The sequence below is a fragment of the Tursiops truncatus genome, chromosome 9 (assembly GCF_011762595.2).
Source record: "Tursiops truncatus isolate mTurTru1 chromosome 9, mTurTru1.mat.Y, whole genome shotgun sequence".
NCBI lineage: Eukaryota > Metazoa > Chordata > Mammalia > Artiodactyla > Delphinidae > Tursiops > Tursiops truncatus.
Window position 1 is genome coordinate 2,536,457 of NC_047042.1, and position 21,509 is coordinate 2,557,965.

General features: G+C 50.8%; 1 protein-coding gene across 1 annotated transcript in view; it reads right to left on the minus strand.

Annotated features, from left to right (window-relative positions):
• DDC (dopa decarboxylase) overlaps positions 1-8,694 on the minus strand; it is a 56,894-nt gene extending 48,200 nt beyond the window's left edge. Inside the window, exons 1-3 of the mRNA XM_033862769.2 lie at positions 8,472-8,694; positions 6,241-6,354; positions 4,027-4,146 (exon numbers count right to left, since the gene is read on the minus strand). Coding sequence (XP_033718660.2) covers positions 4,027-4,146; positions 6,241-6,354; positions 8,472-8,672 — 435 coding nt within the window. The 5' untranslated portion in view covers positions 8,673-8,694. The remainder of the gene's footprint in view (positions 1-4,026; positions 4,147-6,240; positions 6,355-8,471) is intronic.
• Between the last annotated feature and the right edge of the window lie 12,815 nt (positions 8,695-21,509).

Sequence of the window (21,509 nt, forward strand, 5' to 3'; positions counted from 1 at the left end):
AGGTTGAAAAATGAGCACATTAAACACAAGAAATAAAACTAAAACACAGGCTAGCTCAGAGTGGGTGTGCAATACCAAGTGGCTATTATTATAATACACACGCCTTGATTGACAGGGTAGTTGTTAAGAGTTTTGAGAAGTATCAAACTAGAGGAATCAGCTTGGGCTGCTGAAAAGAATTGAATGTGAAATTATTTTAGTTATAATCTCCAGTGACCCAGAAGAACTTTTTTGTTTGGTTTTGATTTTTGGTGGAGCATGTGTGGTGAATATGGACTCAACCAGGGGAGCCCCAGCAGAAAGCTGAGGATCTTCTTAGGAGATTGTTAACCTTCATCCTAAAGGGTATCCTTTGAAATATGATTTACAAGAGTGAAAGATGTGACACAATGTATATACTGCATCTCCTATTTATATAAATTGTGACACATCATAGCAAATCATGCAATAATAATATTCTCAGAGACTATTTAAACAATGGGAAATGCTCACAATAAAATAGTAAGGAAAACACCACACAGAAAATCTGTATGATGTGTTGCATTATCCCAGTTTTGTTTATATTATGTACACATATATGTACACACACACACACAAACACATCGGTATTAAAATGACACTAAATGTTTCCGCATCTCTTCCCTTTTTCTAATGGATGTCTAGTTTTCATAACTAGAAAGGGGATGATACTCTTAAGTGGAATAACGGAACCAAAATTGACATCGAAGGCAATCAATTGGCAGTGTGGAAAATGGAGATGATGATGTAGAAAAAACCATGGGAAAGTTCCCAAAAAACACATAAGAGAAAATGACAAAAAAAAAAAAAAAGAAAATGACAAAAGAAAGTTAGAAATTATGGAAGAGGTACCCAATCCGTGGAAAATGGAAGTGCCTGAAAAACAGAGTGAAGTGGCCCAGAGGCAACGACTAAAATGTCCCCAGGTGAGGGAAGAGCTGAGTCTCGGATTAATAGGGCTTCCCAGATGCTGGGGGTTGGGGTCAAGATGAACAGCACAGATGGAAAAAGTAGATCTTGGCAAAATGTGTGGAATTACAAAGAAAAAGTAAGTTTACTGCAAGGGTCCAGGTCGTCATGAACTATCAGATCACCCCCAGGCCCAGAACTGAGTCGAATAGAATTCAACACCAAGAACCCCATCGCAGCCCCTCTCTTGCTCTTACTATGGCCACTTTCTGTTCTGCCCACAGCCGGGCTCTGCTCTCCATTGGCAGTGGAGCCCCAGAACATCAGGACCCATGTGCTGGGGACTGGAACACCTCCCCACTGTAAGGTGAGATGCAGCTGGCTGATGGGGGGCGGGTGGGGGGTGGTGGAAGGGGGCCACGTACAGCAGTCCCCTCCCTAAAGCTGGAAGCAGCTGAGAACTCAAATCTTTGTGTGTGGTTTTTCCAAGGTTGCCCAGACTGCGTCACCTCTGACCAGCAGAAAACTGTCCAGGGTGGCTGAAATGTTTGCAGTTGTGAGAAAAATCATCGTTGCCGCTACGTCTAAGTCCCGTTCACAGCATCGCAGGGAAACTTTGCTTACCCATGGCTGATGCTTCATTCTCATCAGCCCCACTCAGAATCGCTGATGTAGGAGGGAAAGTGCTGTAACCAAAGAGGTGAGGTAGGAGGGGACAGAGAGAGTGGGGCTGATTCATATGAGGTGACACAGCAGTTATCCTCTTACCAGTCCTACTGATAAACGGGTCGGTGACGCTCTCAAGCGTAATCATTACGCAAGAGCATCTGTGCCTGATCTTCCCAGCACCACCTGGAGCCGGCAGAAACCACCGGGCCCCAGTCGATCTGACAGAGGGAGAATTCTTCTCCGGCTTCAGCGAGGACCATGCAGCAGGCCCATTTGCCCTGTTTTTCCTAGAGAATCTGCCAATATCATCGTCATAAACATCTTCGAAACCATCCTAATCCTGGGAGCATTCCATAATCCCTACATGCCAGAATGACACACAGCCACCTTCATCATCAAAACCCTCCTCCTGACCGTCGCTTTTATGAATCCGAGCATGCTAGCCAGGACTCCAACTGAACCAACCTATATCATATCCCTTATGAAGAGCCTGTCTACCACTAACACCTGCCCTGTGCTGACGTGTCTCACTACCCATCATCACCTCAGGCATCCCACCATAAACATAAGAAATCTGACAAAAGAGTTACTTTGAGAGAGCAAATAGGCCGTGGGTCAAAGAGAACTCAGCCATGGGTCACAGCCCAAGGCTTATTTATCAAAGTGCATGTCAGCATCTCTGCATCAGAATCACCTGACATGCAGGTTAGAATGCTAATTCCTGGGCCCACCTAAGACTTGTTGAATCTGAATCTGTGAGGGTAGAGGAAGACTCCCTCCCTGACCCTGAGCCGTACTGCCTGTGTTTGGGAGAATAAGGCCTCCCAAAGATGTCATGCTTTCATCCTGGAAGCTGTGACTCTCTACCTGACAAGGAAGAGGGACCTTGCCAATGTGATTAATTTAAGAACCTTGACAGGAGGGGAGGGGGGATTATTTTAGATCATCTGCATGGACCTGATCTAATCTCATGCATCCTGCAACATGAAGAACCTTTCTCATCTGTGGTCAGAGGGAGAGGTGGACATGAAAGAAGGGTCAGAGAGATGCAACACAGCCACCTTGAAGACGGAGGAGGCGCCATGGTCCAGGAATGCGGGAAACTTCTAGAAACTAGAAAAGACAAGGACAGAACCTCCAAGCTGTCAACCCTGATTGTAGCCCAGTAAGATCCACCTCAGACTCCCGACCTACAGAACTGTAAGATAATAGGTTTGTCAGAAAACAAACACATGGGAGTTTAAAAACCCTGGTCGGCTGAGCAGCCTCGGGCCTGGAGGCTGGGGCTCGCATCCTGTCACATTTGGCCACTCCGGCAGGTGACCTCACACTGAGGCATGCGGGCCTCAGTTCTCATCGTTGAGTGAACAGAATCACAACTGCCATGACAGATTCTTAGAGAGAAGACGGTGTCTGAAAAAGGAAATTCCCTCTTCTCCAAAGTAAAGGTTGCTTTCCCTGGGAGGGCGGTGGGTTTAGGGGCATCCCTCTTCCCTACTAGAAAAGAAGAAAGCCAAGAACTCCAAGTTTTCTTAGTGGCATTTGTGCCGCAGGTGTTCCACTGTGACTGTCATTGTGCGTGTCCTGTCCCCTGATGGGCCCTCTGGCACGTAGTTGCGCTCAAAGGTACATGTCAGGTGAAGAATGAATTAAATCAGCGCATAGAAAAGGCAGCATCTTTAGGTGAACGGTGGGTTCCCATAGGTGCAGCCGTTTCTAGTGGCCTCTGCCACTGAGGATGGCCCTGAGTGGCGGTCACACGGGTGTAGGCTCAAACCCTGGCTCTAGAACTTACCAGCTGGGAACCAATGGGCAAGTTCCCTGACTGCTCTGAGCCTCAGTTTCCTCACCTGTAAAATGGGAATCTTCAAATGGCCCCTAATCATAGCGTTGTGAGAACTGAGTCCAGGCCTGGGAAGTGCTCCAGCACATTGGCGGGCAATGGGGAACCACGCAAATCTCCACTGTTGTTTTTTGCTTGTTTGTTTGTTTGTTTTTTTGCGGTACGCAGGCCTCTCACTGCTGTGGCCTCTCGCGTTGCGGAGCACAGGCTCCGGACACGCAGGCCCAGCGACCACGGCTCACGGGCCCAGCCGCTTTGCGGCATGTGGGATCTTCCTGGACCGGGGCACGAACCCGTGTCCCCTGCATCGGCAGGCGGGCTCTCAACCACTGCGCCACCAGGGAAGCCCTCCACTGTTGTTTTTATTGCTATGCACCAGCCAGGCGATAGCCACCACTCTGCCCACCCTAAAGAGGGGCCTGGCTCGGGGATCCAGATCCAGAGCTTTCCTAAGGCTCAGCCCTGCTCATTCTCCAGAAGAAACATGAGGACACAGGAAGCTCAAGGGCCTCTAGCCCACCTGCTGCTGTCCGCCTTCCGGGAGCCCACGTACCCCAGAGGTGGGACCCCCGCCCTCTGTGCCTTACCTGGATCACTCCGCCCCCTTCTCCAGCTTCTCCAGCCAAGAACACCGCAGGCAGCTGCAGCATCTTCCCCAGCCAGTCCATCATCACTGTTTCCAGCTCTGTGCACGCTGGGCTGGCAGCCTGCGGTGGGAGGTGGGGGTGAGCCATAGGCTGGCCGCCCTCAGCTTCCCGCCAGCTTGGTGTCCAGTGGAGTGACAAACAGGGAGGCTTCCTTACTCCCCTCCTTTTGATGGGTCGATTTAGCAAAAAGTTCTCAACATTTTCAAAAGGCCTCTCCCTGGGTGGGAACCCCTTTGAAGGTGGGCTCTCCCATCACAGATTTCCCAGAGAAGCAGTGGCAGAGGCTGGACTCCTGCCCCACAGCAACCCCAAAGCATCACTGAGGATCACTGCGGGGGAACTTGGTGCTGAGAGCGGCACATGTGACCTTCTGCTCCGCCCCCCGACCCCGGCACCTGGAGGCATGGAAGGAGCCACCATCCCCGGGGCCCAGGGTGGCCGCTGGAAGTCCAAGGTCACTGCCTGCAGGGGTTTACATGTCTCTACATGCCTCACCCGTAGGCACGGGTCCCTGCTGACGTCACCTCTGACTCTGACGTCACCCCACGCTTCTCCAAGAGAAACCTCTAAGGGCTGGGGCCAGCAAGTGCCCAGGTCTTGCTGAAAATCTTCCACTGAATCCCACCCAGACTAAACTCTCCCAATCCAAGATGCTGTTCAAATGCCCCCAAAAGGTGTCAAACATGCTCTTTGACAGTGACTCGAGGAGAATGCCTGGGCAGGAAGGCAGTGACCGTCACGATGGCCTGCTCCCCAGCCGCACTGGGCCCACACAGGGAGCTCATTCAGCCACCTGTTTACAGAAGGAGCCAGAAAGCCTCCCTGGTGGACCCTGGTCTACAGTCGCAGTGGGAGGAGTGAGATGGGCTGAGCAGAGGATGTGCAGCCCTGGGAGCCCCCACAGGCCCCTGATCCTGCCTTCCGCGCTTGGGGTTGGGGGGGGGGCGGCTTGGCCCCAGACTCCGCCAGAGGGTGGACGGACCTCCCGTCCGTGTGGGTCTCACTGTGGTGGTTCGAGTGCTCTCCAGCTCCCCATGCACTGCTGGCCAGCCCCACACGGAGGGTCCCACTCCATCCTGGCCGAGCCCGGCTCCAGGCATGGGGACCTTCCTCACTGTGCAGAACCCGGGGCTCGGCCAGCACACCTTAGAGACAGCAAGGAAGCCCTCCAAGGCCCCAGACCATCAGACTGTCCTTGGGAAGGACAGACATAGTTGGAAAGATGCTATCATCCCCTTGGATGGCTCTGGAGTGGCAGAGCTGAGTGGAATCTGCTGCGGTGTCTAATGTAAGGAATGTCCTTGAGGGGAGGGTGTGCTCAGCCCGGACAGAGGAAGGTCCCCGAGGCCACACAGGGCGGCCCCAGGCTGCTCTCCGCCGAGAACTGCAGCGGGACCCGGGGGTGACCCTCCGACCCTGCTCCTTGGGGCGCCGAGGCCCACCCCCCCAGCAACTGCGGACCCCAGGCTAAAGAGGAGCAGTGGGGGGTGGAAGTGGGGAGCTGGGGGCAAGGGGGAGGTGGCAGGGGCAGCAGGCAGCTCTGCTCGTGCGTTCAGGAACCCACATCTCCTGCAGGCCTCAGGCAGGAGTCGTGAGTCCGCTTAGCTCCAAGGCACAAGCAAGTAGGCAGGCACTCTGGACCCAAAGGGCCAAGAGCAGACGCTGGCCTGGGGAGAAGTCCCAGCGTGCGGGCAGCCCTGGGGTCCTGGGCGCAGTCAGCAAGAAGCCCTCCTTCCGAGCGCTCTGCATTTGGGAAGGCAGGACTCTCTCCCGTTATGCTGGGCTGGGGTCTCTCTCGGGACGGCAGGCGTGGCCGAGAACAGAGGGGATGGGAGGAGGGCAGAAGTGTTTCTCAAACTGCAGATTGGACAGAGATCCCTGTTCTGCCTGGGAGACGTGCTGGGGCTGCAGAGGCTCCAGGGCCGTGGCTGCGGTTTGGATGCAAGCCAGGTACCCCTAAACACACCGCTGTGCAGAACCGGCTATTGCATGTGGACGTGACTCCCCCGCTCTTTCCCCAAATGCCCTCATGAGGCCCCCCCTCCAGGGCTGAGTCCACCTCCCTCCTGCGGGGGCACCGCCACCTGCTCACCGGCGGAGTCCTGGCTGCACGTCCCCGTGCAGGGCCCCCAGGGCGCCCCCGCCGACACTCACCCAGGAGAAGCCGATGCAGCCGATAGCCCCACACAGCATGTCCGCGAGCATGGCCGGGTACGAGCTGGCCGTGGGGAAGTAGGCGAAGAAGTACGGGCTGTGCCAGTGGGTCACCTGTACGGGACATGGCGGTCACTCGGGGCCAGGGAGGCCGGCCCCGGGGGCAGGGGACCCAGGGCGCTGGGTTTGCCATGGTCAACCAAGTCTCTCAGAACAACCCTGCTTTAAATCCTGGCCAGGAGCACGTGCCAGTGAGGGGTCTGCCCCTGAGGCCCCATCTCTTCCAGTTACGAGATTGTTTTTCCTGAAAGTACTCCAAAAACTAGTCTATATCAAAAAGAACAAAAGAGGTCTGATTTTTGAGGTTTCTTTAGCCGCCTTACTGCTGCCCCCTCACTCTCCCATACAATCGCTTCCTTGCTAATGGAGCAAAGCTTCCGGGTTCCACAGTCTCCCTGTGCCCCCATCACGGTCTGTAGTGTGTGTCCCCAAATTCCTGTGTTGAAGCCCTAACCCTGTGCGATGTGCCCAGGGCTGGGGCCTTTGAGAGGTGATGGGTAGGATGAGATGGTGAGGGTGGGCCCCCCTAACCTCACCCCCGCAGGGAGGAGAGGCCAGGATGAGGACCTCCCAGGAGGGGAATCTGCAGGAACCTTGACCTCGGACGCCCAGCCTCAGCCCCGTGAGAAGTGGATGCGCTGTCCAAGACGTTAGCGGTGGTGTTTGCAGCTGCAGAACAGCCAGGACAGCCCGGGGCCTGACATTTAACCACACTCCTGGGAGGGATTTGATGCTGCGCGGCTTCTCGTGTTTGCACAGACAACCTCCCGGCAGGTGAGAACTGGAATCCTGTGCTCCGCTCAAAGCACAAATGTCACGGGAACTCCAGGGAGGACGAGAGAGGGGAGCTGGGCTTGAGGGACTTATCAGGGAGCTGAGGCCGGAGGCCCAGTACCCCGTGGGCAGGGGCTCTGCACCCTGAGCCCCAGGTCCTGAGATCCCAGGCCCCGGGGTCCTGACTGCAGATGAGAGGGTAAGGCTGAGGGGCTGGCCCTCCTGCCACAGCAGTGAACATGCTTTTAGGCGAGTCCTGGGCAGGGAACATCTCACCACGCAAGCATGAAGCCACAGTGCAGTTTCTTTTGAACTGGAGCTGTCTGCTCCCTTCCAAGTGACTCTTGTGGACACAACTGTCCTGGGTCCTCCCCACTCCTGTCTGCGGCCCCTGGCGCACCCCACACCGAGGCACACTGGCCTCAAAGAGGACGCAGCACCACGCAGCCCATATTCTCACGTAAAATAAAGGAAACATTTCTTCCACACGTGTGATCTCCCCTCTGCTGAACACAAAATAGTAAGAGTGTGCTTTATTTGGAGCAATTAACTTACTTGAAACCAGCCTCCAGGGGTTCACTTCCTCAACAGTCATGTGACGACTCTCTCACCTACCAGGGTCTCAGGGTAGGGGTCTAACCTTGTAGGAGAGCAGGACCCCATGGGGCCTTCCCAGGACAGACCCCTCCCCCATGTCCTCTGCTGTGGCTCCTCTCTGAAGTACCCAGATAACAGAATCTGATGCACATATTTCCTGAGTTATTTTACCAATGCTAAAACCCTCACCAAATGGAAAAAATTAACTACCTGATGACCATGACCACATAGCCCCCAGACCTACTGGCGCCTGAGAATTCCCATTACCTCACCATCAACCAATCAGAGAACTGTGCACTAGCTGATGACTTAAACGGGGACTCCCCTCCCTCACCTGGCCTTAAAAATGCTCTGCTGAAACCCATCAGGGAGCTCAGGGTTTTTGAGCATTAGCTGTCCAGGACTCCTTGCTTGGCACCTGCAGTAAACACTGCACTTTCCTTCACCACAACCTGGTGTCAGTAGATTGGCTTTACTGCATGTGGGTGAGTGGACCCAAGTTGGTTCGGTGACAAATTGCAAGGCTGGGGGGAAAGCACAGTCACTGCCTTTGGAGCCCACACAATCTGGGTTGTAATCCTGGCTCTGTCACTTACTAGCTGTGTGACCTTAGGCTGATCACCCAACCTCTCTGGGCTTCAGTTGCCTCAGTTATAAAATAGAAATAAAAAAGTTTCTATCCAAGGAAATGGTTGTGAGGATTAGGTGAAATAATTCATACGAATTGCCTGACGCCCAGTCAGTATCAATATTAAGTTAGCACTAGCCCTCCTGTTTTCCGATCTTGGACACAGGCTTACCCCTGGCATGATGATCTTCTCGACGTCCTTAATGATGTCCTCAAATGTTTCTGGCTCCTGGGGGGCAGCAGTGGGGAGCAGGGGGCGCAGGTAGCCAGGCTCCACGTCGGGGTACACCTGGCGCCCCTCGACGCCCTCCAAGTAGTCAGCCACGTAATCCACCATCTCCTTCCCTCTCCTGCGGAACTCATGTGCATTCATGGTGACCGGGCTTCCTCAGAGGCAAAACCTGCACAAAGAGAAAAGAAACCAGTCTGCAAACATGATGAGGTCTCACTTGGAGCAGGGCAGTTCCAAGCAAGCTGACAGCTGGGGCTGCCTGGGTGGAGACCCAAACACCCTGGAGTCCACCAGACCCCAAGCCAGCAGCACTTTCCTTCCTTGTCTGGATGGGGTGGAAATGACCCTGGATTTGGAGATGGCAGCAAAAAACCTATTGTGCTATTCGCCAGCTACTCAGCTGAAGACAATGCCATGTCTCGTTTTTTTCTACCTGCATCCGTGAAATGGACCAGGGCACACATGAATGTCTATGGTCCCTCCCAGCTTTAATAACAAGCCTCGGTCCAAGTCCTACCTTGCTCTCTGCTAGCTGTGGGACAGAGACTCTCCGAGCCTCTCTCTTTATCTGAGAAGAGCACATGACAGTGTGTTGATCTCTCCAGAAGCTATGAAGGCAATCGCATGGCCTGAGTACAGCACTCAGACAAGGGCCCGAGCAGCACAACCCCCATCAGTGAGTCTGCTTTCGTTATCTTGACTCCATCACCAGATGGAGCCGCACCCCTGCATACAACCTGCTTTTCAAAACTCGCACTTTCTTGCTTCATCACATAACAATGTACAGATGATCCTGGTACCCTGTGGTAGTAACATTCTATAAAGTCTCCACAAATTAGCAAACACTGGCCCTTTCCCGGGGAAATGCAAGGTTACATTCCTGTGCGTTTCTGGTCACATTTTTTTTTTTTTTTTTTTTTGCGGTACGCGGGCCTCTCACCGCTGTGGCCTCTCCCGTTGTGGAGCACAGGCTCCGGACGCGCAGGCTCAGCGGCCATGGCTCACGGGCCCAGCCGCTCCGCGGCATGTGGGATCTTCCCGGACCGGGGCATGAACCCATGTCTCCTGCATCGGCAGGCGGGCTCTCAACCACTGCGCCACCAGGGAAGCCCTCTGGTCACATTTTTGTCAATCAATCAATACATAATCTTTTTTATGTGTTTCTTGTTAAAGACACTTTATTTAATATGCACTGACTCATGAACTTCGGACTCCTGGCCAACAGCTCTCTGACTCATGAATGAAGCTTATGAGACAAACGTGATTTCTCCCTAAGGCACATCGCAGCCTTCTTGCATGTAGGACCCCTAGAAGGCACTTCAGCACTATATTTGGGGGCCATTTAAAATAGTCAAATAACCAAGAATAACACAAAAATGTGGCACTAAATAGGCCCGCTTGTTGAAACAACCAGGCAGAGCATTGCCTTGTTAGATTCTGCTGGGAACAAGTGCGTTTGGGCAACTCAAATGTATCACCCATGAATGATCACGAAAGCACCACGACTACTGATGTGGGGATCATGAATGAATTGTAGCAAAGAGTGACACCTGCATACAGAAAATCTGTGAATGATAAGCATAGACTGTATTTTCAAAACAGGAAACTTGGACAACACACAGAAAAATATTCATCAAGAATTCCACCACTCGGGCTTCCCTGGTGGCGCAGTAGTTGGGGGTCCGCCTGCCAGTGCAGGGCACATGGGTTCGTGCCCCAGTCCGGGAGGATCCCACGTGCTGCGGAGCGGCTGGGCCCATGGGCCGTGGCCGCTGGGCCTGCGCGTCCGGAGCCTGTGCTCCGCAACAGCACGGGCCACAGCGGTGGGAGGCCCGCGTACTGCAAGGTAAAAAAAAAAAATTCTGGCACACACCCTTCTAGATTGTTTCTTATATTTAGGAGACAATTGTGTGCTGAGCCAGGGACGCATCTCTGAATTCCTCCCATAGCTCAAAACTTCGTAAGTCAAGAGTGATTTTCCTATGGGAGTAAGTGCTGGGGGGCGATTCTACCTCCACTGTCATTAGCATAGACCCTGATCTTGATATCATGTTCCCAATACTTCTTCCATGGCTTCCCACTGTCTGTACTACTTTGCTTTGCTTTGCTTTGCTTTGCTTTGCTTTGCTTTGCTTTGCTTTTTGACGCTTTTAATGTTAAACACTCCAAGACAGGTTTTATTCAAGATTATCGCAGTAGGGGAGGGAGACTGTCTCCCGATATCACAAGGGCCAGTGGGGATGTATAGCCGACAGGTAGGGTTAGGAAACAGATGGGACATTACTAAGAGCAGCTTGGCTGGGTGTCCAGGTGGAGGAAGGTGATCTGGACTGTATCCCAAGGGTAGAGGCTTCCTCGACAAACCAACTTCGCATGATTCTCTGTTACAGCTGGGCTCAACTCACTGAAGTGGGGACCTACTCAGGAAGAGGGTTCATTGGAGCCTGACTGGGTTTGACCAAGGAGGAAGTCTTCATCAAAGGGAATCAGCTTGACAGTATGTCTCCTCTCTCAGAATTCTCTCCACTGTTCTTTGTTCAGATGTTCTCCATGAACAGCATGGAAGCCATCCCACGGAAGGTTCCAGGTTTCCTCAAGGTCAGTGACTGGACCAAACCCCCATTTCCATATTATTGTTTGGGGGTAGTGAATGCCCCGGCGACAGGGACTGGATACAATTCAAAATCATAGCAACAGCAAATGCTAAAATAACAGCATGAGAAAAACCAAAGTGAGTCTTTGAGTTTCCATTGCACCTTTGTGTTTCATAAACTGCAGGCCAAGGAAGCTTATCATTCAAAACGTCACGCCCAGATTTTCCAAAGGCTCTTAATGCAAAGCTATGAAGCTTTATACATATAGCTTCAGGTTTATAATTCCGTGGGTCTGCAGGCTTCGAAATGAATTTTTCATTTGGAATGACTCTGATTATGTCAAACGTCGCACATAGAGTGCAACTGGGTCTTACCTCAAATTGAAGTATTTTTAGTTGACTTGATTCAAATTCAACCAAAATTGCATCAAATGGCAGATCTTTTTGCTAGCTTGTTTTTTTCACAAAGCAATTACGAGTACGTTTCCCACGTTGATAAACACTTTTCTATTGCATGATTTTTCCCGATTGCATGTTGTTTCACAGTGCGAATGTGCTATATTCAGGATGTGCATCACTACTGTTGAACATTTACATCATTTCCGGTTCTCACCTATGTTAGTGGGAAGAGTTGGTGTAGCCCAATGGCCAACCCTTCATGATCAAGAACTGAAAGGCTCTGCACAGCCTGACAGGGATGCCACTGCAGTAAAAACCTCATTTTCCTCAACTGAAAACAAACACCGTAATAAAGTTCTACCTCAAATAATTTTTTTGGTGATAATTAGGTAAGTACGTGGGAACGGCTAAGGAGTAGAGGCACAAAATAAACATTCAACACATGTTAGTTGTTAGATTTTCTATAAAGCACTGAAATATACAACCTCATACTTTTATTTTTGCACACTTTATTTTGTGTTAAAATTTTCTTTAAAAAGCATTTATCTTATAATTTCTTTAGAACAAATTATTATAGAGATATGTATTTTAGCGTGTTAAGATTATATGGCCAAACTTGTCCCCAGAACATATTTTTACCAAATTACTCTTCCACAGGGAGTGTGAGAGAACCCTAGTTTTATACTAGGGTTCGAGATACATATTAAGATTTGCCAGTCTGGCAGCCATTCATGATTTCATTTTACTTTGATTAATGAAGTTAAATAGTTTTCTCACACTTCTTTGTATTTCTTTTTTTATGAATTGCTTGTTAATTGCCTTCTTTTCTGCTAGGGTGTTAGATGTTTTCTTATTTAACTGAAAGAGCTCTAATATAATAAATACTTGCACCCTAAGTGTGTGATATATTTTGCAGACATTTTCCTTATCTTTATTTGACCTAGTTTTGCTTTTAATTTTATTTCGACCTATAAGAATTTTAATTTTCATGCAGTCACATCTCAGGATCTGTTTCTTTGTGATTTGTTCCTTGTGTATGACTATTTAAAATGCCTTTTAGAGCAAGTATTCGCGCGACCTCTGTTTGCCCTATTAAAGGGTAGCACCTGCACCGCACAGGCTGAAGCCTCAGGGGAGGAGCCGTGCAAAAATTAAGAAAGTTGCTTGGGTTCCTGGAGTATCAGCTGCTTCCTTCTAATGGGAATGCAAGAGTACGATGGCCAAAACGGGCTGCCTCGTGAAAAAAATAAACTGACAGACACACCAACTTGCCCCCCCAAAGAAATACTACCAAATTGTAAGATAAGACCTAATTATTATTTTCGAATCATTCTGTCATTTATTTGTCAGTTCTTTCCCACAAAGACCTTTCCAGAAGGCTTTTGGTGCAAAGCCACAGAGAATCTTGTGTTCATTTTGGAGCTGTCTGATATTTCATGCCTCCAGGCTGGGCAAATATTGGCTGAAAGATGTAGATGATGATAAAGGTTATGACTGATATCTTTCCAGGCCTTGAAACGGCGCCTGTTGACATAATCTGATCGTAGCCCCCGCCAGCAGCCACAGCCGCGGTACTTTACGTGCAGCCCCTGTGGGACACGCAAGCGCCTGGTGAACCCCACCTGCTCGGGGAGGTATGAACCCCACTGCAGGCCCTTGGACCTCCTGGCTGACCTGGGGGTCATTCATTTTTGTACTTTATCATTCCACTGACATCCTTTGCTAGGTGCTGGCTTCTCCAAGCAGAGTCCTCAACTCTTTATTTTGCTTTCTCGGGACCAATCAGACCCTGGGCCACAGTTAGCACTCTGAATGTTTGCTGAATGAGGAATGAATAGATGAATGAGCGCATGAACCAGAGAAGGAACGGAAAACCTTTTTGTCCTCGGAACGTTTTGTTTCTGACATATGGTATATTAGATCCTACTCTCTACCTTTAAGCCAACAGCCCATCACATACCTGCCACAAAAAAGCCACAGGGGACAATCACGGCTCAAGAACAATGGGCCCCTTCCTCAGGGAATCCTGACCCGGTCCCCGCCACCCTGGGCCTCTGGTGTTCAGTTCATGCTGAGCCTCTAACCCTGCAGGCTCAGAACTGACTCGGTTTCCCCAGTCTTGGCCCCGGAAGTTCATCTTGGATCTGGGCTTCCCTCTGCTCTGGCCCCAGCAGTCCCTGTGGTCCTGGATGGAAATATCCCCCTCTCTGGACCCCTGGAGCCCTACCTTTGACACAGGTGTTTGGCAAGAACCCAGCCCAGGCTCTAGCTGATGCTTCGCTGGCAGTGGAGGTGGTGGGACTGGGGCCCATGGCCTCAGTGCAGAGCTTGTGTGGTGACTGAACATCAGCACTGTCAGCACAGGGCCAGCCATGCCCCATGCATGAGGGTCTGAGCGAGGCCACCCCTCTGGGGGCAGAGGACCAGAATCAAGATGCTTTGTGCCTGCCCATGGTCCTGCCTATCGGTACAGACAAGCGCTGCTCCTGCTTCAAACCCTGGGACATTGGGCCCTTCACTCAACATTTCCTGCTTTTCCTTCTCTATCTGGATAAAAAGAAAAGTGTTTACATTTTCTTTTTACGCTATTCCAGGAAAAATAAACTGTAATTTACGTTTCAAAAAACACTTCTCGCTCTGGGACTGTGAGGCCTTGTCTCTTGTTTTTAACCTCAGGCACGTAAGTATCAATCCAGGCGCAAAACGAAATTGGCTGATTTTCCCCTGAATCGACTGGTTTCTTGATGAACATCTTCTCTGTGGGCACAAAGAGCATAAATAAACCCAACGGGAGAAACGTTTCTAACAGGGACGGTCAGGAAGGGTCTAACAATGAGAGCTTTCTAACAATAAGGATGGCAGTCTGGGGCTTCCCTGGTGGCGCAGTGGTTGGGAGTCGGCCTGCTGATGCAGGGGACACGGGTTCGTGCCCCAGTCCGGGAAGATCCCACATGCCGCGGAGCAGCTGGGCCCGTGAGCCATGGCCGCTGAGCCTGCGCGTCCGGAGCCTGTGCTCCGCAACGGGAGAGGCCACAACAGTGAGAGGCCCGCGTACCACAAAAAAACAAAACAAAACAAAACAAAAACAGTCTGTTAACTTGCCTCAAAACAAAAACAAACAAACAAACAAAACCCCACCCCTCTAAGACCTTTTGTCCCTCTTAAGACTCTAGTTAACAGCGATGTATTTAGGAGCCTTAGGGACAGGGGTACCCGGGTCATTTGTGCAAAGCTGCAACTTGGTCAGCCTTGCCCAGAAGGAGCTGGCACCGCAGAGGAGACAGCCAGCGTCACAAAGGAGGTGGATACCTCTGCCCCTCAACCTCCCACCAGAGCCTCCTGTTGGCAAAAGGCTACCAGGATCCAGGTGTCCTGGGAGCCGGGGAAACACAGCCTGTGGGGGTCTGAGGGTGGGGCAGGGAGAGATAGGAATAGAGACCCAAGCGGGGTACCCTAACTCACTGCATGCGTTATTACGTCTGTGCCGTTACTACCCTCATTTTACAGGAGGAAGAGGTGTTTAGGCTCTTCCCAGGTGCGAAGCCAGTGGTGGCAGAGCTGAGGCAGAGCTCATGTGTCCTGCCAAGCAGTCTGTTCCTTAAGCCAAAGTGCTGCCACTTGTCACTGCAATCGTTAGCCCGGTACCTTGTAGAACACATGTGCATGCACACGCACACGCACACTTACCACTTTCTTCCACTCATACAATTGCTTTACCTAAACTGGGGTGTTCTCGTTGAAATACAGGCTGTCTCACTGGTTTAAAAAATGGTCAGCATTACGAGTAATAAGTGCTGGAGAGGGTGTGGAGAAAAGGGAGCCCTCCTATACTGTTGGTGGGAATGTAAATTGCTGCAGCCACTATGGAGAACAATATGGAGGTTCCTCAGAAAACTAAAAATAGAACTTCCATATGATCCAGCAATTCCACTCCTGGACATATATCCAGACAAATCTCTAATTCAAAAAGATACATGCACCCCTATGTTCATAGCAGCACTATTTACAATAGCCAAGACATGGAAATAATGTAAGTGTCCGTCAACAGATGAAAGGATAAAGAAGATGTGGTACATAGATACAGTGGAATACTACTCAGCCATGAAAAAGAATGAAATAATGTCATTTGCAGCATCATGGGTGGACCTAGATATTATCATACTAAGTGAAGTAAGTCACACAGAGAAAGACAAATATCACATGATATTGTAACCGAAAGTGAGGTCCAGCTGCTCACCACTCAAAAGCCAATAAAGAGGCCAGGTTGGTGGAAAGCAAAGTTTGCTTTATTTTGCATGCCAGCAACCGGGGGGCTGGGGTGGGGGGAAAGTCAGCTGTCCAAAGGCTGACTCCCTCCCTCCTACAACCAGTGGGCAAGAGCTTTTATAGGTTGAGGGAGCGGGCTACGTGCAGAAAGAGCACAGGCAGCTCTGACAGGCATCTTGAAATTGGTCATCAGTGGTCTGACCAGCATCATCTTGACTGTTTTAGGTACAGTTAATCTTCATTTCCAGGGTCGGTTTGTTTTCATTTCTTTGAGACCAGTTCTCGGAATTGTGGCAGCTTATGTCATGGCTACAGCCTGGTCATCACGTAGTTAACTTCTTCCACCTGGTGGAGGTTTCAGTATCTATAAGACAGCTCGCAGGACATGGCTCAGAATTGTATATAGCCCTTTTAGCCCTTAAGGAGGAACCAAAAGTCCTTGACTATGCTTAATGACTAAACTATTATGATTTGGTCTCCTTTGTTTTCCTCTGTTTCTGCATTTTCTCACTTCTCTGATTAAACTTACTCTTTGGCTAAAGTTTCTCCCCAGATGAAAGTCAGGCTGAGGACATGGGGCAAGGACCGTAGGGTCCTGTCCCATTTCAATATCACTTGTATGTGGAACCTTAAAAAACGATACAAGTAAACTTATCGATGAAACAGAAACAGACTCACAGACATAGAGAGCAGACTTGTGGTTGCCAAGGGGGAGCGGGGTGGGAGGGGTGGATTGGGAGTTTGGGATTAGCAGATGCAAACTATTATATACAGAATGGATAAACACCAGGGCCTACTGTACGGCATAGGGAACTATATTCCATATCCTGTAATAAACCATAATGGAAAAGAATATTTTTTTAAAAGAATGTATATATGTGTATAACTGACTCACTTTGCTGTACAGCAGAAATTAATACAACATGGTAAGTCAACTGTAGCTCAATACAATTTTTTTAATGGTCAGCATTTATATTAGCTTACATGCACCAAGTGCTACGTCAACTCTTTGCATATGCTCTAATTAATCTTCATAACAACCTTCTTGGGACTATTATCACCCCCTGAACAAATGATAAAGGCTGGGGCTCAGAGAAGCAGGACCCAGCGCTCTGACCTCCGACCTGCCACGTCCTGAACGCACTGGACTCAAACACAGGCGCAGTGCATCTCCAACAGCTTTGGGGTTTCCTGAAAAAAAAGTACGACGAACCCTCCAGATGAGAAACTTGAAAAACAGGTTTCTCCCTGAGCTTCCAGGAATGATTGCCCGGATGCTCCCTAGAGGCCACCTCCACAGGCGAGGCAACGTCCACGGGCGCCTCCCTTGCTCCTGACAAATGGTAACTAGGAAGAAAAGGGGCTCGCAACATTTTGTGAGGTGTGTACCCGTGGCCGGGCCAGCTGACTTCCGAGCCTCCATCTTCTATTGGTAAAATGACCATAACACTAAGTACTACAGAGAATTCTACATAGGGTACAAAATCACTTATATGGTTGGCGGTCCATGCCATGGCAGCATCTCTAGGGAGTCTGCTGTCAGAGGGGAAATCTCACAGAAGCCTGAGCAGACAGGCAGTGGGTTTTCCCCGGTCAGGGCCGGAAGCACCTCCCCTCTGGCCAGCTGGGTCTGGATTACAGAGGTTCCCTGCTACACTGTCAAAACAAGATTCTTCCCCGCTGCAATCCTCAGCTAGTGATCTTCCTCCCAGCAGCCTAGAAAGAACAGCGGTTAAGGTCAGAGAGAACAGGCTCGAGCCCTGGCTCTGCTGCAAGAGGCTGGGCTGCTGTCGGCTGCCTCCGTGGCCTCTGGAGTCTCAGTTCAGCCCCTTGTAACGGGGCAGCGAGATGCTGCAGGCAGGAGCCACTCAGGACTGTAAAGCTGTCTGTGTCTGGCCTCTGCGGATCCTGATGTTAGGAAAGAAGCAGGTCGGATCATCATGAGGTCAGACAGAGCACCAGGGCAGCAGGAGAGAATCGGGGGATGGGGAGGGTGGAGGCCCACCCTGGACCCAGATCAGACTTCAAGGGGAAAGCCTTGCTCCTCTGATGTGCGAGGAACTTTGCGTCTGTTTCCGATCCGGTCCCTGATTAATAGACAGTCGCCATCTCAGTATTTTCCTGGCCAACAGCTCTCCGTGGGGTGGAGGCATGAAGAAATTTATACCATGATTTTCAATTTTACTCTCGTGGGAAGATACTACTATTTCCACTCACATCCCTGCAAACGGATTGTGATGGATTATAAAGCTGGCTGAAAATTTCACAACTTAAGCAATTTCAAAAGTTGATAAATAACAGTGACATTAAACTAGTTGATATCATTCCAATTTACCCCTGAGCTCAGACCATTCCAACAGCTGGCATCAGGCTATGTGTATCATCCGTTAGCCTCTTTTCACTTATTTTCCCCATAACCCTAATTACACTGTGCATAATTACGTTAATATCGTGCACATATGTACCCTTATCGATACCTGCCGGTTTCGCAGGGTCGCCTCCCGCGTGGATTGAGGGCCATTGGCTGTTGTGAACAGCACTGCCGAGGGGAACATGGCCGTGTGCTACCCGTCACGGCGCTTGTCACTTTATCCCCCTGTTGACTTCATCCCTCAAATATACTAAGTCCCCAGTGGAATCCAGAGGTGCGAGTTTCACGGTTCTTTTGCGTGTTGCCAAATTTCTTTCCAGAAAAACCAGAATGATACAGAAATGTCACCCACCTTCAGGCTGGGTAGGCATGACAAACACCCCCTCTCTGCTAGCTTTTATCGTTTGCTCACAGTTTCAATTTAAGCTTAAAATTTTATCACTTTTATCATTTTCACTCATGTTTGCTCTCCTACAACATTTACATAAGAATGATCAGTAATTTTAATTTTAACTTTCCTCCTCTGTTTCCATTTTAATTGGGTGTCAGACTAGACCTCCTCCCCCTTACTTTATTTCCTCTTTCTTTCCCTCAATCCTTTCCCCCCTTTCTCTCATTGAAGTCACATTAATCGTTGATAAAAGGTCACAACCCTCTGCCTTTTCTATAGACTTGAGACTATTAATTGATGTTCTAGTTGGTTGCTTCTTTCCACGACAGCCGGGATGCCCCGTGACTACGACACACACGACACAGCGAGAGTAAACACAGGACACCTGCCGCTGTGCATCTAGGCAACATCTCTAGCACATGCTTTGGGGAGTCTCCGCTTTTCTTCACCAGTCAGCTCAGCAGTAAACACTGACTCCTGGATTCACTGTGAACACGTACCCCTTGGGCATGGCTGCAGGCCTGTCACCCGCATGGCTAAGAAGCCTGCATCTGAGGCTTCCTCCAGGCCAAATCCTGAGAACACTTGGACCTTGGTGGCCACATCTGACGGTCCAAGAAACCAAATGAATCAGTGTCGCCTGACCTTCTGCTAAGCTTACCGTATGCCTTATGCCCTTAACACTCTCATCACCCCTGCCAGTATTATTACTGCTGTTTCACCAAGGCTCTGAGGGGCTGGTGCCCCGACGGAGGCCAGAGAACCAGTAATGCGAACAGTGGTGCTGGCATTTCTGACTCTGAAGCCAGCCTCCCCCTAACCCCCGTGGCCGAGCATCCGGGGCACACCCGGGATGCCTGCCACCTGTGCCCTCACACGGCCCAAGGGGTCAGAGCCCACAGACCCCAGGGCCCCCACTTGGGCTGGGGAGGCAGTGCCTGGCACCCAGAGTGTGGTCGGGGTCCCACCTGATCACCACACCCAGAAGAGGACGCTCCAGGTACGGGCACCAGGCCCCCGCCTGGGCTGGTCCCCACACAAACGGAAACCGGCAGAAGCTGAACAACCCAGGAGCAGCGCTGCTGCCCCGGTTCCTCCAAACCCTGACAAATGCCGGATGGTGACCGTCCACAGGGCCTGGTGGTAACCCTTCATCTCTGTTCTCTCTGTCTTCACAGCCGCTCTGCAGAGAAGCAAAATTATCCCCACCCTAGAGATGAGGAAACAGGCTCGGGGAAGCAGGGGCTGGACCAAGCCACACAGCTCAGGAACGGTTTCACACGTGGGTCTGTGCACTCAGAAGACCAGACCACTTCCCCTTGGCGTGGGGTCCCCCACGACTCTCGCTTACAGGGAGCCTAGCCACTCAGAGAATGCAGGGGGATTGGAGCTTTCCTCGGAGGCCGTGTGCCAATTCGCTGCCCCTGTCGGCCCCGAGCATCCTCCTGCAGAAATGCCGATGAGACCCAGAGAAACCTTGGGACCGCTCTTTTAAAATATCGAGAGCGTCTAATTTTCCTGGGGTCTCTCCCCAAACTTACCACCAGACTCAGATGGAGAGTTAACAGGGTAAAACCTTCAGAATAAACAACAGCCTGAAGAGGGGGAAATATGTAAATAACACCCCCCCCCCCAGCAATTTAGTTGAATCTGTGGAGGTTTAAATGGGTTTTCTCTTATTTTCATTATTTTAAGCAAACTGGCGTTGTGCGGCAGCCCACCTGCCATGGGCCCAGAGAGACAGAAAAGCCTGCTGTGAACGTCATGTTTTTTTCTTTCAGATACACCCAGATGCCCCTCATCTTGCCTGTGTGTTCACTGTTCCAGGGTGACCACTGCCCTGGCCACTTTTTATGCCGCAATTGTCCCCTTTGTTTTGGTTCTTCCTCAGAAGGAAAATACTGCTGATTTAAATGAGAAACCAACTGTAAAGACCCAAGTCTTGGAACCCTTCAGAGAAATACGATGAAGGGGAAAACCCAAGCCACCTGCTTGAATTTCCCTTGGAAACTGGAGGAGACAACATACTCGGGGCAGATGGACCCCTCTCCCACTTTCCCACCTGCAGTTTACTTGCTTATTAATAATGTAGGTCCCATTAGTGACCACCTACTGTGTGCTCAGCCTTCGTAAACATCAGACCCAATTGATTTTTACAAGCATCGTGCAGGAGGATGTCCTTCACGGCAGAGGACCAGAGGAGTCCATCTTCTCCCCCCACCCCCGTCATCTCCCGGCCTCTGTGGGCTCCAGATGCACCATGAACCAGCCTGGAAAAGAATTTCCACTCGCTCTGTTATGTTGCTATTATGGCTCAGAGATCATGGGCTAAAAAACCCTTGGAAGTTTCTGATTCTTTATCTGACTTGTCACTTGGACACGACACACACAAAAGCAGGTGATTTAGGTTGACACCTCTTGTCTCAGAAAGTCCCTCCAGTATGCCATACCTGCACAGCGCTGGACGCTCACCCCTCCCAGCTGGCCTGAGGAGACCCACCCGGCTGCAATCAACAGGTGGACCTCCTGTCCCCAAAGTCCCCACACCGGAGGGGCGCTGCCACCAGGAGCTGGCTTCCCCCACGAGTCTGGTCCCCCAGGCTCTGAGGACAAAGGAGCGGTACTCACAGGCAGCCCGAGGTGCTCGTTCTCTGTCTGTCTCTCTCTCTCCTCCTCGGTGACAGTTAAAAGGCACAGAGGCTGCAATTGCCATTTATGTAGACAGAGTGTCCGCCTCCCCGAAGCCAATCAGAGCGGCCTGCTCGGCTTATTTACCCGGCAGCACGTCCCACCCCCGCCCTCCTGCTTCCCATCCTCCACAGGACGTGAGGGTCGGGCCGGGCAGAGCAGGGCCCAGAGACGGTGGAGCCTGCAGGGGCTGCGGGCCTAGAAGACAAGGGAAAGGGGCTCTGTGTCCCAGTGCCCTGTGCCACACCCAGGCTGGGGCCAGTTCTCCTG